The following is a 14,923-nucleotide window of genomic DNA, read 5'->3' as shown; positions in this document are numbered from 1 at the left end:
TTCTGCCATAAAAGGACTGTAAGCATATACTCACCTTTAACGTGAGCCAAAGTATTCCTGAAGTGTACTAAGGCTGACAAAGAAAAAAAAAAAGTGTATATATATATATATATATATATAAAGGTGGAAAGAGTGATACAGCAAATATGGCAAAGTGTTATCAATTGTAGAATACTGGTGATGAATATATGGGTAGTTCACGTAGAAGTCTCTGCACGTTCCTGTAAGTTTCTGTTTTCATAATAAAAACGTTGGGTAAAAACAAAACAAAACAAAACAAAATGAGAGGACCACGAACGCGTTTGAAAACCTGGATTTGGGGCGGGCGTTCCCAGACAGCTCACAGAACACCTCAGAGCCTCCCACCCACCCCTTCCCAACCACCGAACTAACCCCGAGGCAGCGTGGCCCGCCCCCGAGCCCCGGCGCTGGGGTCTGCCGCCCGCGTCACCCCCTGCTCGCCCGGTCTCAGTCCGTTCTCAGAACACGCTCCATCACCTAGTTCCCAGAACTCAGATTGCGCAGTGGTCCCGTCATCATCGACCAGGGCTCGCAGAGCGGCAGGGGCCCCCCTAACCACACCCAAACCTTAGCCTAACTGCCTCCCCTAACCTCCCAGCCCCCGGGTCCCTGGCCCCATTTCGCCTAACACGTTTTCATAATCCTCTCAGGCTCCGGGCCGGCGGCGCCGCCAGCCACGGGGCCCGATCATATAAGGAAAATATTGCGGCCTCATCCGGGGGCTGCATCGTGAACCCGGAGGCGCCCTGTCCCCTACGCCACTCGCTACACCCACACCTGCAAACCTCCCGGCCCCTCTTCGCGCGCCCGGACTTCCCGGGCGAGTGCAGCCGCCCGGGCCGTCCCCCTGGGCTGTTCTGCGCAGCCGCCCACCCCGCCTGCCAGAGCGGCTCAGCCAATCCCCTCCCACGCCGTTTTCCGCGCCCACCCGACTTCCGGCCGGGCTCGGCCGCCTCTAGACCTTCCTGAAACCCTTTCCGCCCTTTTGGCTGCCCATTCACACCTTTGGCCGCCGGGTCTTACGTTGAAGAGAATCCGGGAGTGACGAGGAGGGGAACCGCTAATTACCTTGACTCCAAAGGCTAGGTTGGGCAGGGGAGAGTCAAAACATTCGATTGCGAAACAGAGAGGGACTCTCTAAAAAAACAGCGAGATGGGGAGAATCCGCCCTCGAGGAACGTTTTCCTGTGGGGAGGCCTGTCTCCCCGCGAGGTTTCTGGCACTATTGCTTCCCACCCAGTATGGCGCCAACAAGGGCGACGCGGGGCCCAGAGGGGAGCGCTCGGACAGGCCCTCCAAGTAGGGGAAAGGGCAGGGGCGTGGCCTCGCTGGCACCGCCCCGAGCGCTTAAAGTCGGGCGTGGCGGGCGGGACCGCGGCGTCGCCGTCGGGGACCCGAGCGCAGCCGCCCGCCCGCCGCCATGGCCCTGCTCCGAGGTGAGCGCCGCGGCCCCGCCTCTCGCGCCCCTTGGGGAGGAACGTCGGGTCTCGGCTGGGAGTCGGGGTCTCCTTGGCAAGGGGACTTAACTAAAAAAAAAAAAGCCAATGCGGAAGCATTGTTTCAGTTTAGGAGAAACCATACGTGCGAGGCGACAGGCATTGTCCATCACGGTTTTGCTTGCTCCTGACCTCGAAGGTCGTTTTTCTCCGCGCGGTAGTGACCCTCCTAGTTCGAGGTCAGCTGTTGGCAAGACCGGGGCGGGGCCCCCTAAGCGCGAGGCGACCTGGGGCGGAGGGGTGCCTTTCAGACGAGCCGGCGTCCTCGGACCTGGTCACAGGGTGGGCAAGGCTTGGAAGGAATGAAGATTCTCTTGTCGTCGTTGGGGAACCTCTGCACGAATGACCTGCCTCCACCCCCACCCCAGCAAATGCTTTATGGCGTTCTGTTGGAGAACCTGCCTTAAGCCCTTTCCCTGTCTTCTTTCTGATTCCAGAAAAGTACCGTCACCGAGTACATAAATTCTGCGGTTACTTTTTTTTTTTTTTTAAAGTACGTAAATTCCCTTTTCATAGCAAATGGTCACAGTCAGTGGAATTTTTAAGACTATGACAGCTTGTCTTTATGTGTCCTTTGAAGAACTTTCAGATGAGACTCATATCAAGGCCTTGGGAAAGAAAACACTTGGCAGGATCTAAGAAGCAAGGTTCTGGTTGTCCAGGGCCCCGAGGGCTCTGTAAAGGTGATCGGTTTGATTCTGGATTCTAAAGAAAGCAGCCTCCTACCTAGAAGAGTAATGCGATCTCATTTCCAGTCTGTCCCCATTTCCTCAGGACTGTGAATCTGCCTGTGTAGCAAGGAAGAGAGTTTAAGATCACTTAAGAGTCTTATGGCAGAGATCTAGGCAACATCAAATGATGGTTTTGATTCGAGTGGGGGGCAGTGGGATTGGGGAAAAGGGGAAGGGTGGTTTGAAATAGATTTGGAGGTGGATTTGACACAACTTGGTGATTGGTTGGAGTGGCAGGTCTATGAGAAGGAAATGCCAAGAATGACTTCAGGTTTCTGGTTTGAAGAGCTGAGTTCATGATACTCCTTAGGGAGTGAGGAAAACGGGGGAAGGGATAAACCTGGAAGAGATATTGAGGTGCTCAAGTGCAGATACCAGGTAGACAGTTGGTTAGGGGGATCTGGAGCTCAGACAAGCCAAAATGACATGCGAACAATTCCAGTGGAAAATAGATATTCTGAGACAAAAGGATTTAATTTGTCAGTGCTCTTTCCAACTCTGAATTTCATACAGTAGCATACTTATTTTTTTTTTTAGATGGTGTATTCAGGAGACGCAAATTATTTAACAGCTACATTGTCATGAGTTATCGTCCTTAAAAGGAAAGCATAGTTTTATTGATTTCTCTGTTTACTGTTTTATTAGTGTTCCTTACCACTTTTTTTTAAATAGAGACCCCTTTGAAAATTTGATTAAAACTATGTAAGGAAAGAATGTGCATCAACATCTGCACGGAGGAAGTATGAAGTTTATGACTTTGGGACACCATTCACTATGGTGTTAAAGTTAGTGATCATACTTTTATCTATTTCCCTGTTTTATAGTTGCTGTCCAGAAAGGTGGACTGGCTTATCTATAATGGGAGTTAGTGTTTTGGTTGTTATTGGTTAGTTAGAGGGCTTCCCTGCTGGCTCGGTAGTAAAAAAAAAAAAAACCACCTGCAATGCAGGAGGTGTGGGTTCGATCCCTGGGTCAGGAAGATCCCCTGGAGAAGGAAATGGCTTCGCACTCCAGTATTCTTACCTGGGAAATCCATGGACCAAGGAGTCTGGTGGGCTGGGGTCCATGGGATTCCAGGAATTGGACACAACTTAGTGACCAAAGCACTGCTGCCGCCAGAATACATGACAGAGGCACTCGTTGCTCAAGAGACAGCATTACTAAGTGCTTGCAGGACTGTTGGGTAAGAGGGAGAGTTTGACTGATTCTTGGAAGGAAAAGGACACATTTGAATGGGAGCAAAATTGTCTTTGGTAAAGATTGTCATTAATCAGATTTCTATCTTCAAGTAGAACCAGTACCCCAGTTTTTTATTAGCACCCATCCAAGGACTTGGTTGGAAGGTTGCCCTCAACAAATAGTAATTCTCTTACTGTTCCTTTGCTTTGCTGGGAGTGTTTGTGCAACCTTGCAGAGCATGTTGGTGGACTGCCAAAGTAATCCTGCAACTGAAGTGGATACAAAAGCAGCAGTTGTCCTTGCTAACTTTGATGGCTGTCAGCAGTTGTTGTGATTAAATGGGTAAATATTTTCCTAACAGTGTAATATAAAAGAAGGCAGAATTCCTCTTTATTTTCTAGTGTTATTTTTTCCTCTAAGGTCACATTTGCCACCTTGCCAGGCCCTTTCTTGGCATTTGTGACTCATTATGCCCTGGATTAATGTTTTTTCACTGCCTTTCAGTGGAAATCTTTAGCCCCTGAATTTCCAGAGTCTTTTAAAATTCATAAGACGTTAGTTTGGTTAATGGTTGTTAGGTTTTAGACCTTTTAACATCCACACAAAATTGATATCAGATCAGATATTAATAATTATTGCCATGGTATCTAGTTTATGAAAGAGGGGTAAAAAATCATTTAGATTGTCTAGTCTTTATACCTGCACATGCCAGATTATTTTTTTTAATAATTTTTTTAAAATGCTTGATAGCATTTTCCCCATTCAAAATCATTGCATTAGTTCAGTGTTAGCCTTATTCCTGCTAACTTTACAGTCTGGGAGCACCAAGGAAACAGACATGATGTAAGGAAAGGGGAAATTCTTGCTTTTATTTTCGTTTTCACACACGCATACACATACACTCTTTTGTAGGTTTCTCATATTTCACCACTAGAACTTTCCACACGAAAATGCTTTCTTAGATTATAAAGTACAAGAAAGAAACTCATGAATGGAAATTTATGGAGAAGCAAAGGAAGTTTGCCTTCATTGTTTCTGAAAAGCCAGTGTTCATTCAAATCATTTCTATGTATGTAATGTCCTTTTTTCTGGTTTTTGAGATTTTAACTTTAGTTTTGAGAAGTTTGACAGTGATGTGCCAGGATGAGTGTGTGCGTGCATGTATTCAATTTGGGGTTAACTGAGCTTGAATCTGTACATTTATCTTTTAGTTTTATAGAAAAGTTGAACAGAAAGTACAGAGCATTCCCATACACTTAATTCATGACACTCCATTATCCCCTATTATTAACAGCTTGCATTAATGTGGTATATTTGTTAACAGCTGATGAACCAATACTGATCCATTATTTTTAACTAAAGTTCATAGTTTACATGAAGTTTCATTTGTTGTGTGTACAGTCCTGTAGGTTTTGATAGATGTATAATAACATATATCTACCATTATAGTACCATAAAGAGTAGTTCTGTGCCCTAAAATTTCCCAGTGCTCTACTTGTTCATTTCTCCTTCCCCACAACCCCCAACCCCTGACAACTGCTGGTCTTTTTACTGTCTCCATAATTTTGCCATTTCCAGGTGTTATATAGTTGGAATCATATAGTGTGTTGTTTTTTCAGAATAGCTTGTTTCACCAGCAGTATGTGTTTAAGTTTCTTTCATGTCTTTTCATAACTTGATACCTCACTTCTTTTTAGTGCTGAATAATATTTCATTGTATGAATGTACCACAGGTTATCCATTAACCTACTGAAGAACATCTTGTCTGCTTTTAAGTTTTGGCAGTTAATGAGTAAAGCTGCTATAAACATTTGTGTGCGGGTTTTTGTGTGGACATGTTTTCAACTCATTGGGGTAAATACGAAGGACTGTGATTACTGGATCATGTGAGTAACATATGTTTTGTTTTAGGCTTGGAAGAAACTGCCACACTCTCTTCCAAAGTGGCTGTACCATTTTGCATTCCTAGAATCAGCAGGTGAATTTCTTTTGCTCCACATCATCACCAATGTTTGGTGTTGCCAGTGTTTTGGATTTTAGTTGGGAGATGGAATCTCACAGTTGTTGTAATTTTCAGTTGCCTAATAACACGATGTCAAGCATTTTTTCATATGGTTATTTGCCATTTGTATAGTATCTTTGATGAGCACATTTTTTATGCATTTTCAGCTGGGTCATTAATTTCTCGTTGAGTTTGAAGAGTTCTTTGTATATTTTAGGTACAATCCTTTATCAGATAAGTATTCTGCAGGTATTCCCTCCCAGTCTGTGGCTTGTCTTTTTGCGCTTTTAATTGTGTCTTTTGAAGAATAGAAGTTTTCAATTTTAAATAAAGTCCAAATTTTTCTTTCATGGATTGTGCTTTTGGTGTTGTATCTAAAAAGTTATCACCAAGCCAAATCTAAGGTCCCCTAGGTTTTCTCCTTTGGTATCTTCTAGGACTTTTATAGTTTTTGCATTTTATATTTAAATCTATGATCCAGTTTGAGCTAATTTGTATGAAAGGTGTAAGGTCTGTCTACTTTGTTGTTGTTTGCATGTGGATGTCCAGTTGTTCCAGCACCACTCATTGAAAAGACTATGCTTTTTCCATTGACTTGCCTTTGACTTTGAGGGCAATTGCAATAGACTTTGAGGTTCTACCCATGTTTTTTGTTCTTATTTTGTTTTCCCCAATATTTCCCCCCGTTCTTCAGATTACATAATATCTATTTATCTGTTTCAGAGTCACTGAATCTTACTCCTTTCACTTCCATTCTGCTACTACACCTGTTCAATACATGTTTTATATCAGGTATTTTTCAGTTTTAGAATTTTCACTTTGGTTTTTTTCCTTAACCTTCTTTTTCTTTGTGGAGTTGTCTGATTCCTTATTATGAACATCTTTTTCTATATATTTTGGAACATAGTTATGAGAGACTACTGCTTTAAAATCCTTGTCTGCAAATTCTAACATCTGGGTCATGTTGAGGTCCGTCTCTGTTAATTATCTTTTATCTTAAGAATGAGTCACACAGGCATACCTCATTTTCTTGTGAATTGCAGATACTGCAGATTTTTTTGTTTGTTTTTTTACAAATTGAAGGTTTGTGACAATCCTACAGTCAAGCAAGTTACTTGTGCCATTTTTCCTACAACATTTTCTCCCAAAATGTGTTACATTTTGTTGATTCTCACCATATTTCAAATCCTCCATCAGCAAAAAAGATTACAACTTACTGAAGGCTCAAATAATGGTTAGTATGTAAATTTTTTAGACATAATGTTGTAGCACATTTAATAGGCTACAGTACAAATATAACTTTTATATGCATTGGGAAACCAAAAAATTTGTGTGGCTTGCTTTATTGCAGTAGTCTGAAACTAAACCTGTAATATCTCTGAGGTATATTTATATCTTCTTGTTCCTATGTGGATTAATTTTGGATTGTGTGGTGAACAGTGCAGATGAACCATTGTAGAGACTGAATTCTGCTACTTTCCAAAAAGTATTGACTTATTAATTGTTAACTATTTTTGTAGACAGTTAATTTGGCTGAACTCAAACTGCTTTCCTCATAGCTCAGTTGGTAAAGAATCCGCCTGCAATGCAGAAGACCCTGGTTTGATTCCTGGGTCGGGTAGATCCGCTGGAGAAGGGATAGGCTACCCACTCCAATATTCTTGGGCTTCACTTGTAAATCAGCTGGTAACGAATCCACCTGCAATGCAGGAGACCTGGGTTAGATCCCTGGGTTGGGAAGATCTGGAGAAGGGAAAGGCTACCCACTCCAGTATTCTGGCCTGGAGAATTCCATGGACTGTACAGTCCATGGGGTCAGACAGTAAAGCATTTGCCTACAATGCAGGAGACCTGGGTTTGATCCCTGGGTCAGGAAGATTCTCTGGAGAAGGAAATGGCAACCCGCTTCAGTACTCTTGCCTGGAAAATCCCATGGATGGAAGAACCTGGTAGGCTACAGTCCATAGGGTCACAAAGAGTCGGACATGACTGAGCGACTTCACCTTGCCTTACCTCAGAAAAAATCAGACACAACTGAGCGACTTTCACTTCAAACTGCAAACTCTGTCTGCCCTGTAGAGGGCAGCATCTCAAAGCTAACTTTTAATTCACCTTAGTGGAGGTGCATGTAGTTGGCCCCACAGGTACATGATTAAGGATTCAGCCGGATATTTGGGCTCCCCGCTGTGGTCCTTTTCTTTCACAACCCCCCCTCAGTTCCCAGTAGCTGTGATTGCTGCAAACTCAGTTTTCTTATTCTTCAAGCCAGCAAGACTGAGTTTTTTTAACTCTAGTCCTTCTATTCAGTGTAGAATGCTGGCCTTCAAGTTAACAGCTATAAGCAATTTGAAGGTTCACTGTGTGCTATTCCCTTTTTCCATATCTACTCTTCACTTGCCTATTTTTCTTCATTTTCTGGGCACTTGAGGAAACCATTCTTCTCTGTCGTCAGTGTCTACTGAAGAGTTGGCCAAATTGGAGTGTACTAGGTGATGACCAGAGATAGGACTGTACCAAAATTAGGAAGAAAGCAAGCAAAGGGGAAAGAAAAATGAAATAAAGTAAACACCGATATGAAAAAAGGCCAAGACTGTCAATCAAGGAGGATTAGAGGACATTTACAGGAAGGCATGGGCTCAGTGCTACAGAACTCACCTGCCAATGCAGGAAACAAGGGTTTGATCCCTAGGTCTGTAAGAGCCCCTGGAAGAGGAAATGGCATCCCACTCCAGTATTCTTACCTGGAAATCCCCATGGAGAGAGGAACCAGGCTGGCTACAATCTATGGGATCACAAAGAGCCGGACATGACTTAGTAACTGAGCACACAGACAGGAAGGTACAATGGTACAGAATAACCCATCTATCAGAAGCAAACATTTGTAATGCACTAAGCTAATATTTTGCTTCCCCGGTAGCTCAGTCAGTAAAGAGTCTGCCTGCAATGAGAGAGACATGTGTTCAGTCCCTGGGTCGGGAAGATCCCCTGGAGAAGGAAATGGCAAACACTCTTGCCCAGAGAGTTCCATGGACAGAGGAGCTTGATGGGCTGCAGTCCATGGGGTTGCAAAGAGTTGGACATGACTGAGTGACACTTTCACTTTAATATTTATGGCCTGAATGTTTTATCTTTAAATAACCAATTGGATTTGTTCTAAATTATATAGTTATGTGTGCTGCTCCTAACATTCTTGTAGACTGTAAATTTCTCAAAGTAGAAATCAAAGAAAAAGCTGGAAATTTTTTAGGATAGGTTTAGTTTGTTCTATCAAAAGAGATCCCTGACATAAAGGAGAATTGTGTATCTGGGCACAAACCCATTGTTAAGAAGTCTCATAATTTCTTGGCAAGATGTGGAAATGTGTTCTCAGATTGTCTTTGAGAGAATTTAGTATATGCAAAGCATAAAGCCTGAAGTCTGTCATACAGTAAGTACCCCCTATATATTGACTATAATATTTACCTGCAGAGTTGTTTGGGAAGATTAGATATTATATGACAAGTGACGAGATGTCTAGTGCCTAATAAGTGTTAATGTGATGAAGCAGCTGTTAACTGATGTTACCCAGTATGCAGGCTTTGCATTTTTGCATTTTGCTACTCTAGTGGGTGCTTCTCACATCCTAGTCCTTGTAGATTTGTTAAACATGACTTTTTTTCCTTTAGTGGCACTAGAGTGCCTTGAGAAGGGGCAGTTTGTGTCTTTCTGTACAGGGACACCAATTGAACCAATAGTGATACTGCAAGTTTGTAGTCTTTGCATTAATAGATATGTAGATAATTCCTCTGTATCCTTTGTGGTTAGTTCAGATGTAGGAAACTTTGTTATACTCTGACACATATTATAATAGGATATTAGTGAACTAGAGTGTCTTTAGAAGAAAACAGCCAGAATTAAAGAATTATTGAAATGATACTTTTTACGTACTTCAGAAAAGAGAATTTAGGTCTGGGAGTTTTACATGTTATCTGACATCAGGTACTGGAGGGGCTACCCATGATAAAGGGTATCTATTTTGCCCATTTTATTCTAAGAGTAACAGATAATAGTTCAAGTTATTTGAAGTTCGTAATCTGAGTCATCCTCTGACTCTAGAAGCAGTGACATACATAATACAAATTCAAAGCAGCATATATTCTAGAAGCTATATAAACTGAGTTTGGGATGCATTTGGATAGAACTGGGATTGGTGGATGGACGATTTGGTAAGCCAAGCCAGTTCAGTGTGAGAAAAAAAGCATCATGTTGCCCATTCATGGTACCACTGGTTCACACAGTAGAGCATGCCTTTAGCACGAGTTAGAGAGGACCTTTTGTCAGAAATAGTCTGGAGGACGTTCATAGTGTGAGTGCCACCTTTAGTTGGGAGAGTCTTTGATTCTATGACTAAGCAACATATTTCAGCAAATAGAAGCGTTTCCATTTTAAACAAATCATCAGCAAATAATCAGTTTATAAAAATGTTGTGCAACCAACATGGATTTGCATCATAGCCTGCCGAGCAATTCTTGGTGCCAGCATGCAGGTATTGATCAAAATGATAACCCTTAGGACTGCTTGTGTGTGTGACCCATGCTATGTATTATGCGACAGAGATTTTCAGTCATTTGATTGAAAATTGTGCTTTATAGTAAAGTTCACAGAGGATTATTCAAAGCATGTTAGGGATACTGACTAATCTGCAATTGCTTATAAATTCTCCTTGCAATAGGTGTGTTCATTGTTGCTGCTAAGCGGACCCCTTTTGGAGCTTATGGAGGCCTTCTGAAAGACTTCACACCTACTGACATGGCTGAGTTTGCTGCCAGGGCTGCCTTGTCTGCTGGCAAAGTCTCACCTGAAACTGTTGACAGTGTCGTCGTAGGCAATGTCATGCAGGTTAGTAGGGCAGAAGGGAAGTATTCACTCCTGTTGCTTTCTTTTATCAGTTTCCAAAAATAATTCCTTTAACATGTCATAATGGTATACAAGTTAATAATAGTTAAAGGTTTTCAGTAATTTAAGCAATTCCCTGACCCCCGAAGCAGTGGCATATATAATTCAAAGGAGCATATGTTTGGAAACTACATACCTGTCTGGGACTTGGGATACATTTCATTGCTTCTTAAATAACAGATTAATTCCCTTGACTTACTTGAAGTAAATTGGTTCTCTCTGTGTGCCACCTAGGGAGAATAGCAAGCCCAAGCAATGCAATACATCGTCTATAATTTCTTACACACAGTAGAAGTTTGGTCAATGTTTGTTGTGGGGAATGAGAAGCTCTTTTACCCTCTACCTTGCTATATATGGTGTACAAAATAGATCATTCATTTGCAATAATTGAAAGCTAAACATGCCTTCAAAGTGTGGTCAAGATGTGGGGACGCTCTTACTCTTCTCACACCTCATTGTGTGCTAAGTCCCTTCAGTCGTGTCTGACTGTGCAGCCCTGTGGACTGTATAGCCTGCCAGGCTCCTCTGTCCATGGGATTCTCCAGTCAAGGATACTGGAGTGGGTTGCCAAGCCCTCCTCCAGGGGATCTTCCCAACCTAGGGATTGAACCTGCATCTTAACATCTCCTGCATTGGCAGGTGGGTTCTTTACCACTAGCCACCTGGGAAGCCCTGCCACTGACAGTACTAGAGCCCCAGTCACTGTTCTTCTGGCTTATAAAGTGTTTCCAGACGGGGTGAGAAGCCTTGAGACTTCTGCCACATCCTCTACTGCAGCTTTCAGCTCTTAGAGCTAGGAGAGGGCTCAGGGAGAGGCGCACAACTGTCCGCTGTGAATAATATTGCTTTGAACATCACGTACAAGTTTCTGTGTGGACACAGGTTTTCATTTCGCTTCGGTGTATGCCTATGAGTGTAAATGCTAGGTTATATGTTACCTCTACATTTAATTGTTTCAAAAGCTTTCAGATTGCTTTCCAAAGCAGCTGAACATTTTACATTACGGTCTACAGAGTACGAAGGTTCCACTTTCTCCACATGCTTGTCAACACTTGTTATTGTATGTCTTTTTTTTTGTCCCTGTAGCCATGCTAGTGAATGTGAAGTAGTATCTCATTGTGGTTTTAATTTGCTTTTCCCTGATGATTGATGATACTGAACATAATTTCGTGAGCTTGTGTCCATTGCTATATCTTCTTGAAAGTGAAAGTCACTCAGTGATGTCTGACTCTTTGCAACCCCTTTTACTGTACAGTCCCTGGAATTCTCAGGCCAGAATACTGGAGAGGGTAGCTATATTCCCTTCTCCAGGGGATCTTTCCAACCCAGGGATCGAACCCAGGTCTCCCACATTACAGGTGGATTCTTTACCAGCTGAGCCACAAGGGAAGCCCAAGAATACCGGAGTGGGTAACCTATCCCTTCTCCAGTGGATCTTCCCGACCCGGGAACTGAACTGGGGTCTCCTGCATTGTAGCCGGATTCTTGGAGAATGTCTAATTAATATCCTTTTCCCACTTTTTAATTAAGTTATTTGTCTTTTCATTGTCGATTCATAAGTGTTTTTTTTATATCCTAGATACAAGTCCCTTAACAGATAACATGATCTGCAAATATTTTTCTATACTTGATTATCTTTTCATTTCTTAATTGTATCCTTTAGAGTATGAAAATTTTGAATTTTGATGAAGCCCAATTTTGGTTGTTATTGCTCAGGCTTTTGATTTCATTATCTAAGAATCTATTTCCAAATCTAGGGTCGTGAAGATTTATTCCTATGTTTTCTTCTAAGTTTTAGCTCATACATTTAGGCCTTTGGTTTATTTTTATTTAATTTTTATATATGTTTTGAGGTACAGGTTCAAATTCATTCTTTTACATATGACTATCCAGTTGTTCTAGCACCATTTGAAAAGACTTCTTTCTCCCGTTGGACGGTCTTGGCACCGTTATTGAAAATCAGCTGGCCATAGACACGTGAATTTATTTTTCGACTCCTCATTCTGTTGCACTTATCTGTATGTCTATCCTTTGTATGTCAGTTCCACACTGTCTTGATTATCTTCATTATCATTGCTTCATAGTAAGTTTAGAAATCAAGAAATGTGAGTCTCCTCAGTTTTTCTTTTCAAAGTTGTTTTGGCTATTCTGGGCCTCCTGCAAATGGATAAACAGATTCTAAAATTCATATTTTAGAATTTCTATGAAAAAGTCAGCTAAGATTCTGATAGGATTGTTTTGAATCTGTAGGTCAGTTTGCAGAGTATTGCCATCTCAACAATTATTCCTAAGTATTTTATTCTTTTACATACTATTGTGAATGAAATTGTTTTCTTATTTAATTTTCAGATTGTTCATAGCAAGTGTATAGAAATGCAGTTGATTTTAAGAAAAAAGAAATACAGTTGATTTTTATATATTAATCTTATATCCTGAAACCTTGCAGAACTCATTTATTCTAATGGTTTTCTAGTTGATTACTTGGATTTTTTATATATAACATCATGTCATCTGAGAGCAGAGATAATTTTGCTTCTCCCTTTCCAATCTGTATTTCTTTTACTTTTGTGTTTATTTTTCTTGCCTCATTACTCTGTCTAGAAACTCTGATGTTGAATAAAAGTGACAAAAATGAATATTGCTCTCTTGTTCCTGATACTGTGGGGGAAAGCCTCTGGTCTTTCTGCATTAAGTATGGTGTTATGTGGGTTTTTGTAGATTTCCTTTATCTGATTGAGGAAATTCTTTTTATATTCCTAGGTTGTTGAGTGTTTTTATCATGAAATTTGTTAGATTTTGTCAGTTGCTTTTTCTATGTCAACTGAGATAATCATATGATTTTTTATTTTTATTCTGTTGATACAGTATAATATATTAATTGACTTTCAGGTGATGAAACCTTACATTTCTTGATGACCCTTGCACTGGTCATAGTGTATAATTCTTTTTCTAAATTGCTGAATTCTGTTTGCTAGTATTTTATTGAAGATTTTATATCCATATTCATAAGAGATATTAATCAGTTTTTGTGATGTCTTTGTCTGATTTTTTTAATCAGTATAATTCTGGCTTCATGCTGAATTGGGAAGTGATCCTTTTCTATTCTTTAGGAACAGTTCGTGAATTACTGGTATCTTCTTTAAATGTTTGGTAGTATTCAGTAATGAAGCCCGCCTGTCTTTTTTTGTGAGTAGTGTTTTGTACTAATTAATTCAGTCTTCACCCCAAGAGAAAGAAATGCAAAAAGGCAAAATAGTTGTCTGAGGAGGCCTTACAAACAGCTATGAAAAGAAGAGAAGCTAAAGGCAAAGCAGAAAAGGAAAGATATACCCATTTGAATGGAGAGTTCCAAAGAATAGCAAAGAGAGATAAGAAAGCCTTCCTCAGTGATCAGTGCAAAGAAATAGAGGAAGGCAATAGAATGGGAAAGACTACAGATCTCTTCAAGAAAATTAGAGATACCAAGGGAGCAACATTTCATGCATAGATGGGCAAAATAAAGGACAGAAATGGTATGGACGCAACAAAAGCAGCAGATATGAAGAAGAGGTGGCAAGAATACACAGAAGAACTATACAAAAAAGATCTTCATGACCCAAATAATCACAATGGTGTGATCACTCACCTAGAGCCAGACATCCTGGAATGTGAAGTCAAGTGGGCCCTAGGAAGCATCACTACGAACAAAGCTAGTGGAGGTGATGGAATTCCAGTTGAGCTATTTCAAATCCTTAAAGATGATGCTGCACTCAATATGCCAGCAAATTTGGAAAACTCAGCCATGGCCACAGGATTGGAAAAGGTAGTTTTCATTCCAATCCCAAAGAAAGGCAATACCAAAGAATGCTCAAACTCCCACACAATTGTACTTATCTCACACACTAGCAAGTGAAAGTGAAGTGAAAGTTACTCAGTCGTGTCTGACTCTTTGCAACCCCATAGACTATAGTCCATGGAATTCTCCAGGCCAGAATACTAGAGTGAGTAGCCTTTCCCTTCTCCAGAGGATCTTCCCAACCCAAGGATTGAACCCATGTCTTCTGCATTGCAGGCGGATTCTTTACCAGCTGAGCCACAAGGGAATCCCACATACTAGCAAAATAATGCTCAAAATTCTCCAAGCCAGGCTTCAGCAATATGTGAACCGTGAACTTCCAGATGTTCAAGCTGGATTTAGCAAAGGCAGAGGAACCAGAGATCAAATTGCCAACATGCTTTGGATCATCAAAAAAGTAAGAAAGTCCCAGAAAAACATCTACTTCTGTTTCATTGTCTATGCCAAAGCCTTTGACTGTGTGGATCACAACAAACTGTGGAAAATTCTGAAAGAGATGGGAATACCAGACCACCTCACCTGCCTCCTGAGAAATTTATATGCAGGTCAAGAAGCAACAGTTAGAACTGGACATAGAACAACAGACTGGTTCCAAATTGGGAAAGGAGTATGTCAAACCTGTATATTGTCACCCTGCTTATTTAACTTCTGTGCAGAGTATATCATGAGAAATGCTGGACTGGATGAAGCACAAGTTGGAATCAAGATTGCCAGGAGAAATATC

At 41.3% G+C, this 14,923-nt stretch overlaps 1 protein-coding gene and 2 non-coding genes across 3 annotated transcripts in view; 1 reads left to right on the top strand and 2 right to left on the bottom strand.

Moving 5' to 3' along the window:
* Positions 1-463: 463 nt before the first annotated feature.
* On the bottom strand, positions 464-546 carry LOC136168101 (small Cajal body-specific RNA 18). Its single transcript, XR_010663254.1, has one exon. It is a non-coding gene; the product is annotated as a small Cajal body-specific RNA 18 (non-coding RNA).
* Positions 547-620: 74 nt separating this feature from the next.
* On the bottom strand, positions 621-763 carry LOC136168115 (small Cajal body-specific RNA 17). The gene has a single exon (XR_010663265.1). It is a non-coding gene; the product is annotated as a small Cajal body-specific RNA 17 (non-coding RNA).
* Positions 764-1,317: 554 nt separating this feature from the next.
* The window catches only part of ACAA2 (acetyl-CoA acyltransferase 2), a 30,580-nt gene continuing 16,974 nt past the window's right edge, over positions 1,318-14,923 (top strand). The window contains exons 1-2 of the mRNA XM_065932685.1: positions 1,318-1,457; positions 10,141-10,307. Coding sequence (XP_065788757.1) covers positions 1,442-1,457; positions 10,141-10,307 — 183 coding nt within the window. The 5' untranslated portion in view covers positions 1,318-1,441. The remainder of the gene's footprint in view (positions 1,458-10,140; positions 10,308-14,923) is intronic.

This window comes from Muntiacus reevesi, chromosome 4 (genome assembly GCF_963930625.1).
Source record: "Muntiacus reevesi chromosome 4, mMunRee1.1, whole genome shotgun sequence".
Taxonomy (NCBI): domain Eukaryota; kingdom Metazoa; phylum Chordata; class Mammalia; order Artiodactyla; family Cervidae; genus Muntiacus; species Muntiacus reevesi.
The sequence above is the reverse complement of the archived record's forward strand: the minus strand, read 5'-3'. Positions and strand labels throughout refer to the sequence as shown.